The sequence below is a fragment of the Mustelus asterias genome, chromosome 6 (genome assembly GCF_964213995.1).
Source record: "Mustelus asterias chromosome 6, sMusAst1.hap1.1, whole genome shotgun sequence".
Taxonomy (NCBI): domain Eukaryota; kingdom Metazoa; phylum Chordata; class Chondrichthyes; order Carcharhiniformes; family Triakidae; genus Mustelus; species Mustelus asterias.
In genome coordinates, this window is record NC_135806.1 from 136,539,848 (window position 1) to 136,562,711 (window position 22,864).

The 22,864-nt window shown below is 42.6% G+C and overlaps 1 protein-coding gene across 1 annotated transcript in view; it reads right to left on the reverse strand.

The window, feature by feature from the left end:
* Positions 1-22,864, reverse strand: part of LOC144495163 (regulator of G-protein signaling 12-like) — a 136,801-nt gene that overhangs the window by 35,616 nt on the left and 78,321 nt on the right. The window contains exons 8-14 of the mRNA XM_078215155.1: positions 21,540-21,655; positions 19,459-19,653; positions 16,335-16,408; positions 12,323-12,449; positions 4,493-4,589; positions 1,998-2,065; positions 1,279-1,408 (exon numbers count right to left, since the gene is read on the reverse strand). Of these exons, the coding sequence (XP_078071281.1) occupies positions 1,279-1,408; positions 1,998-2,065; positions 4,493-4,589; positions 12,323-12,449; positions 16,335-16,408; positions 19,459-19,653; positions 21,540-21,655 (807 nt within the window). The remainder of the gene's footprint in view (positions 1-1,278; positions 1,409-1,997; positions 2,066-4,492; positions 4,590-12,322; positions 12,450-16,334; positions 16,409-19,458; positions 19,654-21,539; positions 21,656-22,864) is intronic.

The window sequence follows — 22,864 nt, forward strand, 5'->3', positions numbered from 1 at the left end:
AGGATGAGTGAAGAAAGATGGTTATCTTCCACATCAGCTCTTGGATCAAAGAAAGGGGGAAAAAAGCACTTGTACTCATGTAGCAACTTTCCTGACCATCGGACATACCAAAGTACTTAACAGCCAATGAGTACTTTTGAAGTGTAGTCACTGTTGTAATATTGGAAAGATAACCTAGTTCAAAAAACAAAAAAAAAGTAATAGGATGCATAGCAAAACTGTGATGTTCTCATGCAGAAAGTCTCCAATCTCAAGACAAGCCAAAGCATCGAGTGTTTTTTTCTAAAGGAAAACACAAAGGACTTTTGTGTGCAAATGACATAGAGCCACTCGTTTAATGATAAATGGCATTGATAAGACAACTGGTGCAGGTTTCTGACTCCATTATATAACCAGCAAATACAATGCCAACATTTGAACTTTAGTAAAGTGATGCACAGGTGCTTGGATTAAGGATGTAACATTTGTCCTTTCAAATTTAGGCTATTTTTCCAGGGAATATTTCAAGTTATAGAACACCAGGATAAAACAATGGTGGGAGCAATTTGAGATGATGAATTAGCAACATCACATCACAAAGCACAAATTAAAGTGTGTACGGATTCAGTCGAACGTGTGTGTGTGTGTGTGTGTGTGTGTGTGTGTGTGTGTGTGTGTGTGTGTGTGTGTGTGTGTGCGCGCGCGTGCGTGTGCGTGTGGAGACCAATTTTCCAAAAAGACGCATTGGAATACTGGAACAACATAAATATGTCATAATTTAAATTCAACCAAAATGAAGTAGATATTCAAAAGTGCATTTGCTTTCTTCTTAATTAACATTTTAGAGGTAGTTCTTCACACCACTGGGAATGTGCACTAGAACAAACTCAAAAGCTCTCCACCTTTTAGAGGCTTGATCAAACTGAATCTTAGCTTATCCTTCAACACCAAAACTTTAGTACTTTTTGTGCACAGAACTGCTTTTCCCCTCCAGTGATCATTACACATAATCTAAACTGAAATTAAGCTCAACCATCCACACCTTTACTTTTAGTTGACAACAGCGCACATCACAATTTTACCCATTCTACAGGTGGAACCACTAGAGCTTTTCTTCAGAATCTTGATAAGTCATTTCTCTGAATTCCTTTGCCTTCTGCCTTCATTGCTAATTTAACAAAGCTTCCCAAAACTTCAACCGCAACATAACATGCTTCAAGATCGGATTGCATAAGCAACTCATTTCATTGCCATTTCAAGCTAACTTTCTCTTGGTTATTAGTGCAACAAGTAATTTACCTTCCACTTCATCCACATTTGGCTTTGTCGGTCTCTTTTTGTTTGTATGAATTACATCTTTTCTCGAAGGCCGTGTGCCATTGGAAGATTTTCCATTTCCTCGCACCGTCAAGGATTTTTCCACATCCGCCTGGTGTGGATAAAATTGGTGAGCATAAGTTAGAGATAGGTCATGTTGCAGTTAAAAACATAATCAGAATAATATTATTTGAGGCATATCTAGTAAAAGACAGCCAAAACTAAATATAGGTGAAGAACGGGGCAAATTATTTACTGGATCAGTAATTCTAATAATAAAATTGAGAAATATAAATGTAAGATATGATATGTTGCACCTAAAAAACAGAAGCAGAAAGTTTTAATATCATCAGAAGGGATAACTATAGAACTGTAGAATTCCTGCAGTGCAGAAAGAGGCTATTCAGCCCACTGACTCTGCACTGACTCTCTGAAAGAGCACCATATCCAGGTCCTCCTCTCCGCTCTAAGCCCATAACCCTACACATTGACCATTGCCAATCCATCTAACCCACACATCTTTGGGCTGTGGGAGGAAGCCGGAGCACCCGGAGGAAACCCATGCAGACATGGGGAGAACATGCGGTTACAGAGCAACTACCAATGCAACTATTTTCCTATACTTTGCTATCATTTTTGAATTTCTTTTTGCAAAGTCAATAGCAGAAGAATATTTTATAGCATACAAGGTGAAAGTTTACCTTCACAGCATGATGATGTGTGCTGACATTGGAAGACCCCCGTTTTCCTCCCGCAATCATCTCCTTGTCTGTAAGTAAACAGTGTGATGCCACATGCATGATTAAATGACCAGATGAAAGATTCATTGCCACTTTGGCTGGCTGAAGTGGTTTCACGTTTACAATATTATTCACCATGTTAACACTTTCCTCTGATGTACTGTTGCAGTCGGAGCTTACACTGTTCCTGCAGGGCAAAAAACTCCAAAAAAGGGATTCGGATTTTGCTCAGAATTGATTATTTCTCAGCCTACTTCAGGTAGATGCAAGTTTTTTCTCCCTGGCACACCAGAAATAAATAGCTGTGGTAACAGTTCTTTATCCAAGTTAGTATTTTATCTCATCAGTTTAACAAGTACGTTTTTATAGTGAGGCCAAGAAATATGAAACTGAAGATCAACAAATTGTCACGTTTTCCTGTACCATGAGCAGGAAGTGAGGAATCTGACTTTGTGATTAAGAGGGCAGAATGACCATAAAGGATAGAGTGTCACAGAGCAGCTTCAAAGCAGCGATTGAGAGCTATGGGGCAGCAGCACTTTGGGTTGACAACAATGCTGAGGTAGTGTGCTGTGGAAGGAAGCAGAGTGGGACTGGTGAAATAGATGCCATGCAATGAGTGGAACTGTAAGTGGAGGATTGGGACTGGTGGGTGGTAGGCTGTGGAAAGGAAGTGTTAATAATTCCAGACAGGACTGGAGGGCAGCAGCAAGGAGGGGCTGAGTGAAGGGCATGGTATACAGGATAGAAAGAGGGTTACCATAATGAGCTAAAAAGCAGGAGTGAGGGGGGGGGTGTTGCTATAGCCAGCAGCACCGAGGGATGAGACATCCAGACAACACCAAAGCAGACTGGGGAGAAACTCTGCAGGTAAGCAACAAGCAAATTAAGTGGAGGAGATTTTTTTTGTTTGAAAGAAAATTGAGATTCCCATGGCATTGGTTGCAGAATGACCACAACAGTGTGGTCCGAGGTGAGCTGGTACATAAGTCACAACAGCAACCTCAAAGCCAAACTCAAACCTAAGACTGCTGACAAAGTTCAGGCTTCAGAGAACAAAGTTCATTGAATGCATCTCCAGGAAGTTGGGTTGAAATACGGTTTCTACATGCTGGGTAGGTTATAAATTGTATATTTTTATTTGCGTGTAATAAGCTGGAAGAAGAAACAAATGCTGGACCAAGAGATTTATAGAAATAAGACATCTTGGGCTGAAGGGCCTCTTTCTGTGCTGTAGAGTTCTCTGACTCCTTTGGTGCTAGCTTTTGCTCACAGTTGATTGGTTCCAAAGATCCTGCAAGTTTCGGATAGTTTTCATTTGGTATTCATTGGTGTATTCCGTGTCTGTTTTGTTGTGATTTATTGTTCTTTTGCGAATACAAAATTTAAATCCCTCATGTGGGAGATAAAAAGGATTTCCATATACATGTTAACTAAAGGATCACCAGAAATATTGTGCGTACGTGTATTCACAAGAATACATACGTGCGCATGCGCGCACGCACGCACACAAATCCCCATGAATAAATATATTTCCTATCTTTTCCAATGATAGTTGTCCCTGCTAAGTGAACAAAACATGAAAATGCGTCGCAAAAGTCTACATTAATTAATTTAAAGCAACGTGTTGACCTGTTGCCAATCAATGTGACAAGTGTTTGAAAAAAAAGTTTATTTATTAGTCAAGTAAGGCTTGCATTAACACTGCAATGAAGTTACTGTGAAATTCCCCTAGTCGCCACACTTTGGCACCTGTTCGAGTCAATGCACCTAACCAGCACGTCTTTGGACTGTGGGAGGAAACCAGAGCACCGAGAGGAAACCCACACAGACATGGGGAGAACGTGCAAACTCCACGCAGACAGTCACCCAAGCCGGGAATTGAACCCGGGTCCCTGGCTCCCTGGCACTGTGAGGCAGCAGTGCTAACCACTGTGCCACCGTACTGCCCACCTTCAAGCTATGTGATGCTTACATTACCTAAGTTTTAGCAATGTTCGGCACAACTTGTGGGGCCGAAGGGCCTGTTTTGTGCTGTAGTTTTTCTATGTTCTATGTTTTCTATGTTCTAATACTAAAATGTTTTGGCAACAAATTGGTATGTTTTTAAAAAGTATTTTTATGAAAGAATTTAAAAATGATTCAGATTCTTTTAAGAAAATGTTGTGCTCCACAATTATATTAATGAAGCGAATAACACATTTACTTTTGGTTATCCTTAACAACCGTGTGGTCTTTTTACACAATTATAATTGTGATCCAATTTGCATTCCCTTCATTAGCTTCTTGTCAAACTTGATTCAAACACTGATCAAATAATTGGTTGGTTAAATAATCAAAATTACTTAATAAAATCATTATTCACTAAGCTGATTTACACTGTAATACATAATTACATGCTGCAAGAAAGAAAAAGGAATCAAGGGGAAAACGTACAGCTCATACATCATGCTTACCCTTTTCCTTAACATACTCTGCAATATCCAGAACAACACGCTGTCCATCAAGGTTAGAGATGGGAACTCCAAGATCTAAAGCTTCTGATTCCCCATTCTATGGAATATAAACAACGCAAAATACGTCTCTCAGTGTAAACTATAAACAATAGAGAAGGGATGAAACTTAAACAGGGATTAAGAACATGAGACAGGAATGAGAAAAATACTTGGTATATCTATATCTCCTTGCTCTCTCTAGGCTCACATGCTGACACACCATTTTACATCCATTCCTCTTTTGGCCAGCATTCCTCTACTTGTTGTTAAATTGTCAATAAAGGCCTCATCGAGGATCCCACGCACCCCGGACATTCTCTCTTCCACCTTCTTCCGTCAGGAAAAAGATACAAAAGTCTGAGATCACGTACCAACCGACTCAAGAGCAGCTTCTTCCCTTCTGCCATCAGACTTTTGAATGGACCTACCTCGTATTAAATTGATCTTTCTCTACACCCTAGCTATGACTGTAACACTACATTCTGTATCCTCTGCTTTCCTTCTCTATGTACAGTATGCTTTTTCTGTATAGCGTGCAAGAAACAATGCTTTTCACTGTATATTAATATATGTGACAATAATAAATCAAATTAAAATCAAAATTTTTACACTCAAAAGAATCAACAGCAATCTAGAGACTGATTAGAACCAGTTTGATGAGCAAGTGGTTCGCAGGAAGTGGGGGAGGGGGTGGTGGCACTGTGAGCAAAGCGTCACAGTGTCACCTAGATTACAAATGTGGTTTGAATGAGCATGTAGCACCACTTTGGAAATGGAAAACTGAAAGCAAAGGTAAAAAAATCAGATTTGTCTCAATAAGGTCTCCTCTCATTCTTCTAAAATCCATTGCATACAGGGCCAACCTACTCAATCTGTCCTTGTAAGAAAATCCCTCTGTACCCTGGATTAACCTAGTGAACCTTCAAGACTATGAAGGGGCTATGAAGAGTAGATGCTGAATTGCTGTTACCTCTTGCTAGGGAATCTAGAACAAGGGATCACAGTTTCAAGATAAGGAGCCTATTAATTACTGAAATTACTTCACTCAAAGGGTTGTGAACCTTTGGAATTCTTTACCCAGAGAGCTGTGGATTTGCCACAATTGAATATATTTAAGGCTGACTGTGATAGACAGATATTTGGTCTCTCAGGGAATCAAGGTATATGGGGAGCGTACAGCAAAGTGGAGTTAAACCAAAATCAGCCATGAACATGTTGAACGGTGGAGCAGGACCATTTAGTCTTCTTGGTTTCATTGGTCAGATCACTGAATACAGGAGTTGGGATGTCTCGTTGAAGTTGTACAAGACATTAGTAAGGCCACACTTGGAATACTGTGTACAGTTCTGGTCACCCTATTATAGAAAGGATATTATTGAACTAGAAAGTACACAAAAGATTGATTAGGATGCTACCGGGATTTGATGGTTTGAGTTGTAAGGAGAGGCTGGATAGACTGGGACTTTTTTTTCCCTGGAGGTTAGGAGGCTTAGGGGTGATCTTTTGGAGGTTTATAAAATAATGAGGGGCATAGATAAGGTAGACAGTCAACATCTCTTCCCAAAGGTAGAGGAGTCTAAAACCAGAGGGCATAGGTTTAAAGTGAGAGGGGAGAGACAGAAAAGGGTCAAGAGGGGCAATTTTTTCACACAGAGGGTGGTGAGTGTCTGGAACAAGCTGCCAGAGGCAGTAGCAGGGGCGGGTACAATTGTGTATTTTAAAAAGCATTTAGACAGTTACTTGGGTAAAATGGGTATAGGGGGATACGGGCCAAACGCAGGCAATTGAGACTAGCTTCATGGTAAAAACTGGGCTGGACAAGTTGGGCTGAAGGGCCTGTTTCCATGCTGTAAACCTCTATGATATCATTTGCCAGGACAATAGCACTAATTTTCTAGAAAATTATGGCATGAGTGACACAGACCATTACACTAATTTTGCTGTAAACTTAATTTTCATAACTTCACCCCTTTATAAATCAATGGCAATGTCCAGTTTTCTGGATTAACATTAGCGCTGCCACATAGAGTGAAGCAGGAGGACACTGGTGACCGGACAGCATCGTGACTGACTTCTCCAAGATTATTTGCCCTTAAATGGCATTGTCTTTTAACTAAGCTTCACTGATTTATTTAGCTAAAGCAAAAATAATTGACCTTTGCATGTGTTAGTTGACCGGAGTGGTTCTTGTTAAATGGAATTGAATTTCTGATAGCCATTTAATGATTGTACCCATTCACTGATCTCTAGTTGCTAATTTAGAACATTGATCTATTTAGAGTTAAGATGACCACTGGACACCGTGCAGCTGCAACTAGTCTAAATTTAAAGGCTGTGAGATCTGAGAAATCAATTATTAATAACTACTTCCTACATATCTTACATCTGGGGGGTGATTCTCCCATCCCGGGAGATTCCAGCGTTGCCCGATCTGCAGGATCTGCGCTAGGCATCCCGCCCCAATAGCATCTCCCAGCGCTGGATTTCCGGCAGCGTCAGCTCCGTGCCAGAGGCACATAAATGATTTAAATGAGCATCTCCATATATTTTAAATACAGTTAGCGGGCCTGGGATGGAAATCTCCGGGCTCGCTCGCATCTCCCCTGCCCACCAGAGTGGTTCACTCCAGTGGGCATTACTATAGCTCCCCACTTTCGGGAAGCTAGTGGCCCGACCCCACTGGAGTGAAGGGGGTGGCAATCGGGGCCCCCTCAGGGTCAGGCAGCAGGAGGGGGTGGTGCCCCCAGGGCATTGTCCTTTGGGCACTGCCAAGGTGCCAAAGTGCCAATACCCAGGGGGCACCACTTTTAAAAGATTTAAAGTTTATTTATTAGTATCACAAGTAGGCTCACATTAACACCACAATGAAGTTACTGTGAAATTCCCTTGGTCGCCACAATCCGAAGCCTGTTCAGGTACACTGAGGGAGAATTTAGTATGGCCAATGCACCTAACCAGCACGTCCTGTGGAAGGAAACCGGAGCACCCGGAGGAAACCCACGCAGACACGGGAGGAACGTGCAGACTCCGCACAGGCAGTGACCCAAACTGGGAATCGAACCCGGGTCCCTAGTGCTGTGTCACCTTGCTACCTTGTCTAACTAATGGGGCACATCTCCATATATTTTAAATACAGTTAGCGGGCCCGGGACTGAAATCTCTGGGCTCGCTCGCATTTTTGGAATGCACTTTTTGTAAATTCAGAGAAATTGCATATGCTGCTGATCGTCGAGCAATAATCAGCAAACTTGTTCTTATGATGAAAGGAAAGCCACTGACGACACATTTCAAGTTAACTGAAGAAGCTTAAGTATATTTTTTGTAGATTAAAAACTAGAGAATGGCAGAATGATTTACTCTGTGTTGGGTTAATTTACAACAAAAGAAAACAATCTACCTAGCTATTGCCAGCTGGCAGTTAAATTATTAGCACTTCACTCATGCACAGCAGTTATGTCAAATCTCGTTAACCATAATTAAATGTAAATGATGGAACAGTTTGTCTCCATCTAAGCCTTGATAGTTCTCGTTATCATTTTCTGGAATGCTTCCTGAAGCACAGAGTAAAGTTAATAGCTAATTTTAAGCTTAGCTGTAAACTTTCCAAATTTATTATCCAATTTGTCTTCAAATCACTATTACGAATCTCGTTTTTTTAAATTCAGCAAAAAATAACTGACTGGGATTGGAATAAAGACAAATGCTACAACAGGAAGCAGGGCCGTGTCTTAATTGTTGTTTCTAATCCAGACTCTCTCTTACATACAAATTGTTTTTGGAAAAAACATTCAATAGAAAATTTTAACTCAATAAACTCTGTCCATTAAATATTATTCAAACAAACTTTAAAAAATCAAGCAACAGTATCAGAGGCTTAATTAAAATCATTTTTCAGTTGAGTAACCTAAATAAAGTCTGGATGCAGCATGACACTAATTGACTGCACAGATAGGCTAACAGAATGGTAGTGAAGTGACTGATGGAATTTAATACAGAGCATTGCGAGGTGATGCATTATGGCAGAAGGGATAGGGCAGCAATATAGATTTAATGGCACAGTTCTAAAGAGTGTGTAGGAGGGAATCTGAGGGTTCATGAGCATTGATCTTTAAAGCTTTCTTAAATCTACAATGGAGTCAAGGGTTATATTATGCATGTCCCTGTGGACGAAAGAGCATAAAGAATCACGAGGTAAGCTTGAATACTTCAATCCTGGGAGCTGTTTATTGAAGGTGTGCACTCATTCACAGTCAGGTCTAAGACTGCCCAACAGGGTCCCACACTCTTAAAGGGGCAGTCTGCAGCCCAAACCCCAACATACAATATATACACATATATCACAGGTTATAGCAAGCAGGTAAGTGGAGTTGAGACCACAATCTGATCAGTTACATAGAAACATTGAAAATAGAAATAGGCTGTTCGAGACTGCTTCGCCATTCATTTGGTTCATGGCTGATCATCGAAATCAATATTCTGATCTTCCCTTCCACCCATATCCCTTGATCCCTTTAGCCCCAAGAGTTATATCTAATTTCTTTTTGACATCAGACAACGTTTTGGCCTCAACTACATTCTGTGGTAGTGAATTCCATACATTCATCACCCTCTGGGTGAAGAAATTTCTCCTCACCTCAGTTCTAAAAGGTTTACCCCTTATCCTCAAACTATGAGCCCTAGTTCTGGACTCCCCACCATTGGGAACATTCTTTCTGAATCTACCCTGTCTAGTCCTGTTAGAATGAGATCCCTTCTCACTCTTCTAAACTCCAGTGAATACAATCCTAACCGACTTAGTTTCTCTTCATATGATAGATCTGCCATCCCAGGAATCAATCTGGTAAACCTTCGCTATACTCCCTCTATAACCAGGATAAGGACACCAAAACTGCACACAATATTCCAAGTGTGGCCTCACTAACGCCCTGTACAATTGCAGTTAAACATCCCTATCTCTATACTCAAATCCTCTCGTTATGAAGGCCAACATGCCATTTGCCTTCTTTACTGCTTGCTGTACTGTGTGCTTACTTACATAGAATCATAGAATCCTACAGTGCAGGAGGCGGCCATTCGGCCCATCGAGTCTGCACCGACCAAAATCCCACCCTATCCCCATACATTTACCTTAGCTAGTCCCCCTGACACTAAGGGACAATTTAGCATGGCCAATCCACCTAACCCACACATCTTTGAACTGTGGGAGGAAACCGGAGCACCCGGACGAAACTCACGCAGACATGGGGAAATTATGCAAACTCCACACAGACAGTGACCCAAGCCGGGAATCGAATCCGGGTCCCTGGCGCTGTGAGACAGCAGTGCTAACCACTGTGCCACCGTGCTGACCGTTTAGCGACTCCTGCGTGAGGACACCAAGATCTCGCTGAGTATCCACCTCTCTCAATTTACATCCATTCAAATAATAATCTGCCTCCCTATTTTTGCTACCAAAGTGGATAAACTCACATTTATCCACATCATTCTGCATCTACCATGCATATGTCCACTCTTGCAGTTTGTCCAAATCACACTGAAGCATCTCTGTATCCTCCTCACTCAACTTTGCAACATCTGCAAATTTGGAGATAATACATTTAGTTCCCTCTTCCTATCTGCTAACCAGCTTTTGATCCTTTTCAAGACACTACCCACAATCCCATGCACTTTCACTTTATATAGTAGTCTGCTATGTGAGACCTCGTTGAAAGCCTTCTGTAAGTCTAAACATCCACCGGTTCTACTTGGTCAACTCTACTAGTTACATCCTCAAAGAATTCCAATAGATTCATCAAGCACTTCCCTATTGTAAATCCATGCTGCCTTTGTCTGATGATACCACTGCTTTCCAAATGCTGAGTAATGAAATCCTTAATAATAGCAACTTCCCCAGTACCGACGTTAGGCTCACTGGTCTATAGTTCCCTGTTTTCTCTCTACCTCCCTTTTTGAATAGCGGGCTTACATTAGCTACCCTCCAATCTGTAGAAACCAGTCCAGAGTCCAAAGAATTTTGGAAAATAACCAGCAATGGATCTACTATTTCCAGGGCCACTTCCTTAAATACTCTGGGATAAAGATTACCAGGCCATAAAGATTTATCCACCTACAATCCCATCAATTTCCCCAAAACTATTTCTTAACTAATCCTGATTTCCTTCAGCTCCTCACTAAAACATGTTTCTCTCAGAACGTCTGGTACATTACTCATGTCTTAATTTGTGAAGACAGAAGCAAAGTACAAATTTAGTTCTTCAGCTATTTCTTCATCCTCTGTTACGAATTCTCATGTTTCTGACTGCAAGGGCCTGCATTAGTGTTTGCCAATCTTTTTCCCTTTATGTACCTGTAAAAACTTGTACAGTCAGTTTTTGTGTTCCTTACTGAATGGCGGAGCAGGATCGATTGACCGAATGGCCCTACTCTTGTCTTGTCTTTTTTTCTCCTGAAATGTAACTAACAAGATTGCTCTACAGAGAGCATCAATGGGCTGAATGGCCTCCTTCTGTGCTGTAATGGCAACGAGGCACAGTCTCACTGTACTGCCTCACAGCGCCAGGGACCCAGGTTTGGTTCCCAGCTTGGGTCACTGTCTATGTGGAATTTGCACCTTCTCCCCGTGTCTGCGTGGGTTTCCTCCAGGTGCTCCGGCTTCTTCCCATAGTCCAAAAGATGTGCTGGTTAAGTGCATTGGCCATGCTAAATTCTCCCTTGGTGTACCCGAACAGGTGCCAGAGTGTGGCGACTAGGGGATTTTCACAGTAACGTCATTGCAGTGTCGGCCAACTCTTTGCTTCCTATCTGCTAACCAGCTTTTGATCCTTTTTAAGACACTATCCGCAATCCCATGCACTTTAACTTTACATAGTAGGCTGCTATGTGAGACCTTGTCGAAAGCCTTCTGTAAGTCTAAATAAACCACATCCACCGGTTCTACTTGGTCAACTCTACTAGTTACATCCTCAAACAATTCCAATAGATTCATCAAGCATGACTTCTCTATTGATAAATACATTTTTTAGAAGGTTGCCATTTGGTACTTTTAACCTACAAAAGAAAAAGTTTTTTATTTATTAGTTTCACAAGTAGGCTTACATTAACACTGCAGTGAAGTTACTGTAAAAATCCCCTAGTTGCCACATTCCAGTGCCTGTTCAGGTACACCGAGGGAGAATTTAGCATGGCCAATGCACCTAACCTGCATGTCTTTCGGACTATGGGAGAAAACCGGAGCACCCGGAGGAAACACACACAGACAAGGGGAGAACATGAAAACTCTGCACGGACAGTGACCCAAGACGGGGTCCCTGGCACTGTGAGGTAGCAGTGCTAACCACTGTGCCACCATGCTACCCCTCCAAAATTCTCCAAAAAAGCAAAAGTCAGTTTGCTTCCGTTTATACCACTCTTCACTTTTGATCAGAAAGTAGTGGGTCAGAGTCCTATTCGTAATCCAGTTTGTGATTCTGGTATACTATTGAGAGAATTGGAAGTGCTGTCCTTCCAATTAGACAGTAAAGTAAGGACATATTTTCAGCTCCAGTCAATCGGTTGACATTGAAGATGCCATGACAATATTTAATAAAGAGCTCTCTCAAATACTCTGATTAATATTCCTCCACAACTCACTGATGAATGCACAATCATGAATAGCGGACCAGCAAGATAACATTGAGGACACTTTAAAGAATCCTATCACACACAAAGCACTTTGACCCATTCCTGAGAGATCAGATAAGGTGCAATTATAAATTCAAGTCCTTTCTTCCTTTCTTATTTCCATATACTCACAATTCTAGCCACCAAGTCACTGAGATTTAAGCCATATTTTGCCACCACTGGCCTCAGCACTTCTGTCACAGGTTTGGTGGGTTTCGCCTTTAAACCAACTGATCTATTTATAGGAACAAGGTCCAGCCTGAAAGCAGAAGGAAGTGTACACCGTCAGATTTCAATCGATTAGTTTCATATTAAAAATGGAACATTCTCAAAAGTCAAACATTTTAACACAACATTTATAACTTCATATCAAAGCGAATTACTGTGATTGCTGGAATCTGAAACAAAAACAGAAAATGCTGGAAAATATCAGCAGGTTTGACAGCATTTGTGGAGAGAGAATAGAGCCAACGTTTCGAATCTGGATGACCCCTTGTCACAGATGCTGTCGGGCCAGCTGAGATTTTCCAGTATTTTCTGTTTTTGATTTATAACTTCAGTTTTTCTTTACATTATTGGCTGCATGGCCCCATTCATTTGTGTTTCAGTAGTTCTCATTTCTTTTTATTCATTTATGGGACATGGGTGTCGCTGGCTGACCAGCATTTATTGCTCATCCCTAGTTGCCCTAGGAGGGACAAAGAACAAAGAACAAAGAACAGTACAGCACAGGAAACAGGCCCTTCGACCCTCCAAGCCTGTGCCGCTCCTTGGTCCAACTAGACAAATCGTTTGTATCCCTCCATTTCCAGGCTGCTCATGTGACTATCCAGGTAAGTCTTAAACGATGTCAGCGTGTTTTTTTTTTATTTTAACCCTACAGTGCAGAAGGAGACCATTCGGCCCATCGAGTCTGCACCGACCATAATCCCACCCAGGCCCTACCCCCACATATTTTACCCGCTAATCCCTCTAACCTACACATCCCAGAACTCTAAGGGGCAATTTTTTAACCTGGCCAATCAATCTAACCCGCACATCTTTGGACTGTGGGAGGAAACCGGAGCACCCGGAGGAAACCCACGCAGACACGAGGAGAATGTGCAAACTCCACACAGATAGTGATCCGAGCCGGGAATCGAACCCGGGACCCTGGAGCTGTGAAGCAGCAGTGCTAACCACTGTGCTACCGTGCCGCTGGACAGTTGAGAGTCAACCACATGGCTGTGGCTCTGGAGTCACATGTGGGCCAGACCGGGTAAGGACGGCAGATTTCCTTCCCTAAAGGACATTAGTGAACCAGATGGGTTTTTCCGACAGTCGGCAATGGTTTCATGGTCACCATTAGATTCTTAATTCCAGATATTTTTTATTGTTGAATTCAAATTCCACCGTCTGCCATGGAAGGATTCGAACCCGGGTCCCCGGAACATTAGCAGAGTTTCTGGATTAATAGACCAGCGATAATACCATTAGGCCATCTCTGTAAGGATTTTGTGCAACCAAAGAAGAATTTTTGTCCTGCTGCCTCTTCACTAATTCATTATCACAAAGGTACAAATTGCAAGTCAATTTGTGACCAAGAACGATCATCCCACAAGTCTGTGGGACAACATGTTGGACATTTCATCTGCTGGAATTTTTCACCCAGTCTGCCGAGTTATCACAGGTGATTGGATAAAAATAAATGTTTGGTTGGGAACCTGGGCTCAAATTAAGTCCACACTTATGGGATGAAATGTCAGCTATAACGTTCAAATGTGAAATAAATGTGTTCAGTCACAGGCTATTTTTTAAACTGGGCAGTGGTGTATCTGACAGAATTATTTCCTGAGGGACCACAGGACAGTTGGTGTGGAAAGCAGAAAATGGGAATTGTAAAATGAGAAGTAGAAAGAAAAATCACTACTGAGCTTAAGGCTGGTTTGTCTTGTTCAACCAGAACAGTTTTACTCTGCTGAATTTTGTCTTCCTTACAAAAGCAAAATATTGCAATTTCTGGAAATCACAGATTCACAAAATTGTTACTGTGTAGGAGGCCATTCAGCCCACCATGTCTGCATCAGCTCTCCAAATGAGCAATTCACCTGGTGCCATTACCCTGCTTTCTCCCTGTGGCCATGCTCATTCTTCCTTTTCAGATGAGTCCAAAGCTTAAAACTTATCTCTGCGATAAAATTGTTTCGTCATCTTCCTAATATATGAAAATTAGAATCACAGAATCCCTACAGGGCAGGAGGCCATTCGGCCCATTGAGTCTGCACCAATCACAATCCCACCCAGGCCCTATTCCCATAACCCCACATATTTACCCTATTAATCCCCTGACACTAGGGTCAATTTAGCATGGCCAATCAACCTAACCTACATATCTTTGGACAGTGGGAGGAAACTGGAGCACCCAGAGGAAACCCACACAGACATGGGGAGAATGTGCAAACTCCACACAGACAGTGACCCGAGACCAGAATTGAACCTGGGTCCTTGACGCTGTGAGGCAGCAGTGCTAACCATTGTGCCACCGTGCCACCCATTAGTTAATTTAATTAATTTACCTATTTTTTACAGTTTAAATTTTCTTTACAGCCATGATCTCTTTGAAAGGCTCGACGGAACACAGAAACGGCAATTGATCATTTAGTCCCTGTTCTGCCATTCAATGTGATCATGGCTGATATGCAACCTTTGTTCCATAACTTTTAATACCGTGGGTTAACAAAAGTCAATTTCAGTTTTAAAATTAACAATAACAATTGATCTGACAACCCTGTTGTTGCAAATACCAACAGCCTTTTGACAGGGTTGCAACAGATTTAGAAATAAAAGGTAATGGCGTGGATTCATTCATTAAGACAAGCTGTCAAAAAGAATCCTGTTTTTAGTTAGTCCTATAACTGTTATTTGCCATCCCGACTAAATTGATTTCTAATATAAAAGTAAAATACTGCGGATGCTGGAATCTGAAACAAAAACAGAAAATGCTGGAAAATCTCAGCAGCTGTGGAGAGAGAATACGGCACAGTAGCACAGTGGTTAGCACTGCTGCTTCACAGCTCCAGGGACTGGGTTCGATTCCCAGCTTGGGTCACTGTCTGTGTGGAGTTTGCACATTCTCCTCGTGTCTGCGTGGGTTTCCTCCGGGTGCTCCGGTTTCCTCCCACAGTCCAAAGATGTGCAGGTTAGGTTGATTGGCCATGCTAAAAATTGCCCTTAGTGTCCTGAGATGCATAGGTTAGAGGGATTGGTCGGTAAATATGTGGGGATGTGGGAGTGGGGCCTGGGTGGGATTATGGTCGGTGCAGACTCGATGGGCCGAATGGCCTCTTTCTGTACTGTAGGGTTTCTATGATTTCTATGAATAGAGCCAACGTTTCGAGTCTGGGTGACCCCTCGAAGCGTCATCTCTCCACAGATGCTGTCAGACCTGTGGTTGATTTCTAATATAGTGGCTACAGTGCATCAGGAGAAGGCAGATGCCATGGGTATATCCAAACGACAGGATATGTTTCAAATCAAAATTTTAAAGCTCAGGGCTTATTGGTTATTAAAATTAACAGTTCGCAGTTCATTCATATTGCATTTTGTAGATCACTAATGTCACACAAATCGTACTAGAAACCTATAACACCACACTGCCAACCACACCTCCCCCCCGACCACCCCCCACCCTGCCGCCGCCCAAACAAAAATCGAATTGTTAGGGAGCTAAGGTGGATAGATGGAGTTAAGGGGCAAATCGGCCATGGTCTAACTGAATTGGCGAACAGGCTTGAGGGGCTGAAAAGCCTACTCATAGAATCACGAAATCCTAGAGTGTAGAAGGGGGCCATTCGGCCCGTTGAGTCTGCACTGACCACAATCCGACCCAGGCCCTATCCCCATACATTTACCCTAGCTAGTCCACCTGACACCAAGAAGCAACTTAGCATGGCCAAACCACCTAACCCACACATCTTTGGACCAGAGCACCTGAAGTAAACCCATGCAGACACGGGGCAAACGTGCAAACTCCACACAGACAGACAGCGACCCAAGCCGGGAATCGAACCCGGGTCCCTGGCGCTGTGAGGCAGCAGTGCTAACCTCTGTGCCACCATCCCACCCCCTTTGCCAATGTCCCAATCATGACAATTTGTTAACTTACCGAAATAGTGTACGTTTCTCCAATCGAATCTCCCGTGAGCTCAATGTGTTGCAGTCTTGATCAAGTACAAGAGGCTTAAAAATAATTCAGAGTTAGTACAAGGAAATATTGCTAAAATACTTGTTGTAATGGTGTGCAAAAATCTCAAACTCATTTTAGCAATATGCCTTCTCAACAACAACTCACATTTATATGGCACCTTTAATGTAATCAAACATCCCTAGGCACTTCACAGGAGCATTATAAAACAAAGTATGACACCAAGCCGTATTAGGTCAGATGAGATAGTCATCGACTTCAGGAAGCGCAATGGAGGACATGCCTCTGTCTACATCAACGGGGACGAAGTGGAAATGGTCAAGAGCTTCAAGTTTCTAGGTATCCAGATCACCAACGACCTGTCCTTGTCCCTCCACGCCGATACTGTATGAGAAACAGCTTTTTCACACAGCGATTGGTTCAGATTTGACCCTTCAGAAAAGATGGCCAAGAGGAGATTTGATGAAGGTATTCAAAATCATCGAGGGTCTAGACAGAGTAGGTAGAGAGAAACTGTTCCTAGTCGTGAAAGGGAAAGATTGAGAGGGCAAAGGTTTGAAGTAATTATCAAAAGAAACAATAGTGTTATCGCAGAAAATCAGTATGCAGATGCAGCATATGATAAAAAAGGCAAATGGGATGTTGGCATTTATTGCAAAAAGACGTATTGTTGCAATTGTATAGGGTGTTGGTGAGACCACATCTGCAGTATTATGTCAATTTTTAGTCTCCTTATTTGAGGTGGCATTGGAGGCAGTTCAGAGGAGGTTCACCAGATTGAATCTGGGGATGAAGGGGTTGACATATGAGGAAAAATTTTGGTTTGGACTCGTTGGAGTCTAGAAGGATGAGAGGGATCTGTTCGAGGTATATAAAATTTTAAAAGGGATTGATAAAGTAAATGTAGACCAAACGTTTGCTCTTATGGGGCAATCTCGAACAAGAGGTCACAGGTATATAGAAACATAGAAAAACTACAGCACAAACAGGCCCTTCGGCCCACAAGTTGTGCCGAACACATCCCTACCTTCTAGACCTACCTATAACCCTCCATCCTATTAAGCTCCATGTACTCATCCAGGAGTCTCTTAAAAGACCCTATTGAGTTTGCCTCCACCACCCCTGACGGCAGCCGATTCCACTCGCCCACCACCCTCTGTGTGAAAAACTTACCCCTAACATCTCCCCTGTACCTACCCCCCAGCACCTTAAACCTGTGTCCTCTTGTAGCAGACATTTCCACCCTGGGAAAAAGTCTCTGAGAGTCCACCCGATCTATGCCTCTCAACATCTTATACACCTCTATTAGGTCTCCTCTCATCCTTCGTCTCTCCAAGGAGGAAAGACCGAGCACCCTCAGCCTATCCTCATAAGGCATGCCACTCAATCCAGGCAATATCCTTGTAAGTCTCCTCTGCACCCTTTCAATCTTTTCCACATCCTTCCTATAGTGAGGCGACCAGAACTGAGCACAGTACTCCGAGGGTCTTATATAGCTGCATCATTATCCCCGGACTCCTAAACTCAATCCCTCGATTGATAAAGGCCAGCACACCATACGCCTTCTTAACCACCTCCTCCACCTGCGGGGCCGATTTCAGAGTCCTATGGACCCGGACCCCAAGGTCCTTCTGATCCTCCACGGTACTAAGAGGCTTTCCCTTTATATTGTACTCCTTCATCCCATTTGTCCTACCAAAATGGACCATGACGCATTTATCTGGGTTGAAGTCCATCTGCCACTTCTCCGCCCAGTCTTGCATCCTATCTATGTCCCTCTGTAACTTCTGACATCCCTCCAGACTATCCACAACCCCACCAACCTTCGTGTTGTCGGCAAACTTACCAACCCATCCCTCCGCTTCCTCATCCAGGTCATTTATGAAAATAACAAACAGCAAGGGTCCCAGAACAGATCCCTGGGGCACACCACTGGTGACCGACCTCCATTTAGAAAAAGACCCATCTATACCCACTCTCTGCCTCCTTTGGGCAAGCCAGTTTTGGATCCACCGGGCAGCAGCCCCTTGGATCCCATGCCCTCTCACTTTTTCTAGAAGCCTTGCATGGGTGACCTTATCGAACGCCTTGCTAAAATCCATATAAACCACATCTACCGCCTTCCCTTCGTCAATGTCTTTAGTCACATTTTCGAGGAACTCCACCAGGCTCGTAAGGCACGATCTGCCCTTGACAAAGCCATGCTGAGTATTCTTGAGCATACTAAACCTCTCTAAATGCTCATATATCCTGTCCCTCAGGATCTTCTCCATCAGTTTACCAACCACTGAGGTTAGACTCACCAGTCGGTAATTACCTGGGCTATCCCTATTCCCCTTCTTGAAAATAGGAACCACAATGTTGAGAGGCGGTAGATTTAAAACTGAGATGAGGAGGAACTACTTCTCACAGAGGGTGGTGAATTTGTGGAACTCGCTGCCCCATAGCGCGGTGGAGTCTGAATCATCGAATGATTTCAAGAAGGGGATAGTTATATTTTTAATAAAGAAAAAGGGATAAAGGGACATGGGGAACAGGTGGGGAGGTGAATTTGAGAGCAGGAGAGATCAGCCACGATCTGATTGAATGGCGGAGCAGGCTCAAAGGGCTGAATTTGCCGACTTCTGCTCCTAATTCCTATGTTCCTACGCTGTGAGGAAACACAATTTTCATGCAGCAAGTAGTTAGGGTCTGAAATTCTCTGCCTGAGAGCATGGTGGAGACAGATTCAATCGAAGCTTTTAAAAGGGGATTAGGTTGTTGTCTGAAAAGATTGTGCAGAGTTACAGGTAGATGGCCTGAGAATGGAACTCAGTGAGTTGCTCATTCGCAGAGCTGGCGCAGGTACGATGGGCCAAGTGGCCTCCTTCTGCTCCATCCCAATTCTGAGATTCAGTTACTTCTTTCTTCACTGTTATTTTCCTGCCACTTCAACATCCATTTTCATTGTCATCTATTTTCCATTCTTTACCGCCATTCACCCAAGGAGCTCATGACTTTTAACACAACCCCACCATCAGTGGAACCCCTATCCACACCTTCCTTCACACCATCATCAGAGGTTGCACAGTGCAGTTTGACATACCTTGTCACCTCCAACCAGAAAGAGATCCACGGCTGCCAACTGAATTTGCATCTTTTCACAGAGCTCCGTCAACAGTTCTCTTATTGAAACGCCGGTTTGGATTGAAACTTTGTGAAAGGAACCATCTGGCAGACTCACAGTGCAGTATTTTGAAGGCTTTTCTCTCTCTGCCACTGGCACTTTCGTGGAAATATACTTTTGGAAAAAGAAGATCTTCGATCAGGCTAGAATACTAAAAGAACAACAAACTGGGACACAATTGACACCAGTGGAAGTCAATATCAATCCCTCATAGATCAAAACATATTTAAAATATTTTTTTCAGCTATTAAAATAAAGGGTAAAATTAAAACACAAGCAAACAATGATTAGGAGCAGATTCTTCTCTGCACCCTCACATCCTTACTGAAGTGTGGTGACCAGAGCTGGATGCAGTACTCTTGTTGTAGCCTGACTACAGCCTCATAAATGTTCAGCATTCATCAGTACCTCTTTTTATATGCTTTGCTAACTACTCTTTTATTATGGATGGCCACCTTCTGAGATCTATGTACAAGAACCCTGAGGTCCCTCTGTTCCTGCTTTAGAACTGCTATCAGGTACATATTGCCTCTCTTCCTATCCCGTCAAAACGCATCACATTCCAAGTTAAATTCCATCTGTCATTTGCTTGCCCATTCTGCTAGCTATCTGTGTCCTGTTGCAGTTGACTGGTACCATCACTGTTTGCCACATTTGCAAATTTCGTATCATTGGCAAATTATTAAATTCCAATATCTGGGTCACATCCAAAAGCATTGTCCTTGCACTAACCCTTGGGGAATACCATTGTCTATCATCTTCCAATCTGAAAAAAAGGGACATAGAGTACAAGAACAAGAAGGCAATACAAGAACTTATACAAGATACTAGTTAGACCTCAGCTGGAGTACTGCGTACAGTTCTGGATGCCATACTACAGGAAGGATGTGAACGCATTGGAGAGAGTGCAGAAGAGGTTTACAAGAATGGTTCTGGGGATGAGAAGCTTCAGTTATGAGGATAGATTGGAGAGGTTGAGACTGTTCTCCTTGGAGAGAAGAAGGCTAAGAGGAGATTTGATAGGAATGTTCAAAATCATGAGGGGGCTGGACAGAGTAGAGAGGGGGGGAACTGCTCCCACTCATAAAAGGATTGACGAGGAGGAGGCATAGATTTAAAGTGATTTACAAAAGAAGCAAATGTGACGTGAGAAAAAACTTTTTCACCCAAGTCGTTGGGGTCTGGAATGCGCTGCCTGGAAGTACGGTGGAGGCAAGTTCAATTGAGGCAGAATTTTATGCAGTACTTCGTCAAATGCTTGCTTAAAAAGTCCACATAAACATAATCCACAGCCTTCAATTCATCGACTTTCTCTGCTACTTCATCAAAAAATTCAATTACATTAGTTAAACATGATCTGCCTGAAAGCTTTATGTATGTCCAGGACATTCAAGATTTAGGTGATCCCTGAAGAAATGGAAGCTTGGTTATAAAATAAAGAAAAACTTATTGCCTCAGCTATTTTATGCTGTTCCTTTTGCAGTGGTTTTCCACCCCTGCCACCCCCCCCCCCCCCCCCATCGTCTCTCAAAGGGAGATCTCCCACTCATCTGACGAAGGAGCAGCGCTCCGAAAGCCAGTGGCGTTTGCTACCAAATAAACCTGTTGGACTTTAACTTGGTGTTGTTAGACTCCTTACTGTGTACTAATACATGTGGCAATAATAAATCAAATATCAAATCAACTTTGAATGATTGTGCTCTCTCTGAGGTAATGTGGCTGAGGACAATTTCAGTTATATTTCCTCTCAGCTAGCATCAGCAGAGACCAGAAGTCACTGTGTGGCACACTGACTTAAACCAGCACACCTCAGCCCAAGTCCTTTTTACAAAGTAATTTTGAAATTAATATAAACGGCTTTCCTCCTGTAAATGACCTGGACTTAGTGAACCTCTATTAAACTAAAATGTTTTCAAACAGTAGTCAAGGTTCAGTTCCTCCAGTACCACCACTTGAGCGCTCTGGGATTACACCCATATTTCTGCATAGTTTGCACTAACCTCTTGTTTGTTGATTCTTGGACAGCTGGAAGCCATCCCTTCAGTGCGAGTGGAAGATGACATGGAACCAAATGATTCCCGATGCCACTGAGACAGTCCATTACTTTCAGATAAGTCTAGCGAGTGATAAAAAGAATGATTATTGGTTCAACATAACAATCTTTCCTGCAAAGTTAAAGAATAAAGTTTATTTATTAGTCACAAGTAAGGCTTACATTAACACTGCAATGAAGTTACTGTGAAATTCCCCTAGTCGCCACACTCTGGTGCCTGTTCAGTTCAATGTACTTAACCAACACGTCTTTCAGAATGTGGGAGAAAACCGGAGCACCCGGAGGAAACTCACGCTGACACGGGGAGAATGCGCAAACTCCACACTGACAGTGACCCAAGCCAGGAATCAAACCCGGGTCCCTGACACTGTGAAGCAGCAGTGCTAACCACTGTGTCACCGTGCCGCCCTCATTAATGCAACGCATTACCTTGTAAAGCTACCCAGTGCTGCTGCTACTCCTGCATAAAATTATGGCACCTTCATTTGTTGAAAAGGTAGCGGGTATGTTTAATGTGGTTACAAAATACATGGGGCGAATCTTCCTGCCCCTCCTGCTGGAAGGATCTCCCATATAATTCAGACCATGATCCCTAACATTTGAACATCTCTCTTGTTTAAGTGGACCACAATACTCAAGGGGCAGTCTGGCCATAACCAGTTTAATCAAGACTTCTTCTCATCTGTACTCTGCTCTTCTGGCTCTGTAATTGAACATTGCTGCTCTGCATCAGACGGATATGTTCATCATCAAGTCAATTTGAAATTTCAAGATCTCTTTCAACATCATCCTGAGCTACTTCAACATCATTTATGGACCCTTTGACAAAGAGTCATCTGGACTCGAAACGTTAGTTCTTTTTTCTCCTTACAAATGCTGCCAGACCTGCTGAGATTTTCCAGCGTTTTCTCTTTTGGTTTCAGATTCCAGCATCCAAAGTAATTTGCTTTGATCCATTCATGGAAGACATGTGTTTCTCATTTCTTCTTCTAATGTGGAGCACTTTACACTGGCCCACAGATAATTTTAGAATGATATGGCACACGAGGAGGACCTTTAGTCCAATATGCCTATGTACTGAACCACTTCCAATCTCACTTTTAATTGTATTGTACATCAGAATCCCACACAAATGAAATTAGAGAGTCATTTACGGCACAGATGGGGGCCATTTAGCCCATTGCAGAATAATCCATTCAGTCCTACTCTTTCACTTAATCTCTGTCATCCTACATGTTTAGTTCCTTTAAGTGCCCATCCAATTTCCTTTCC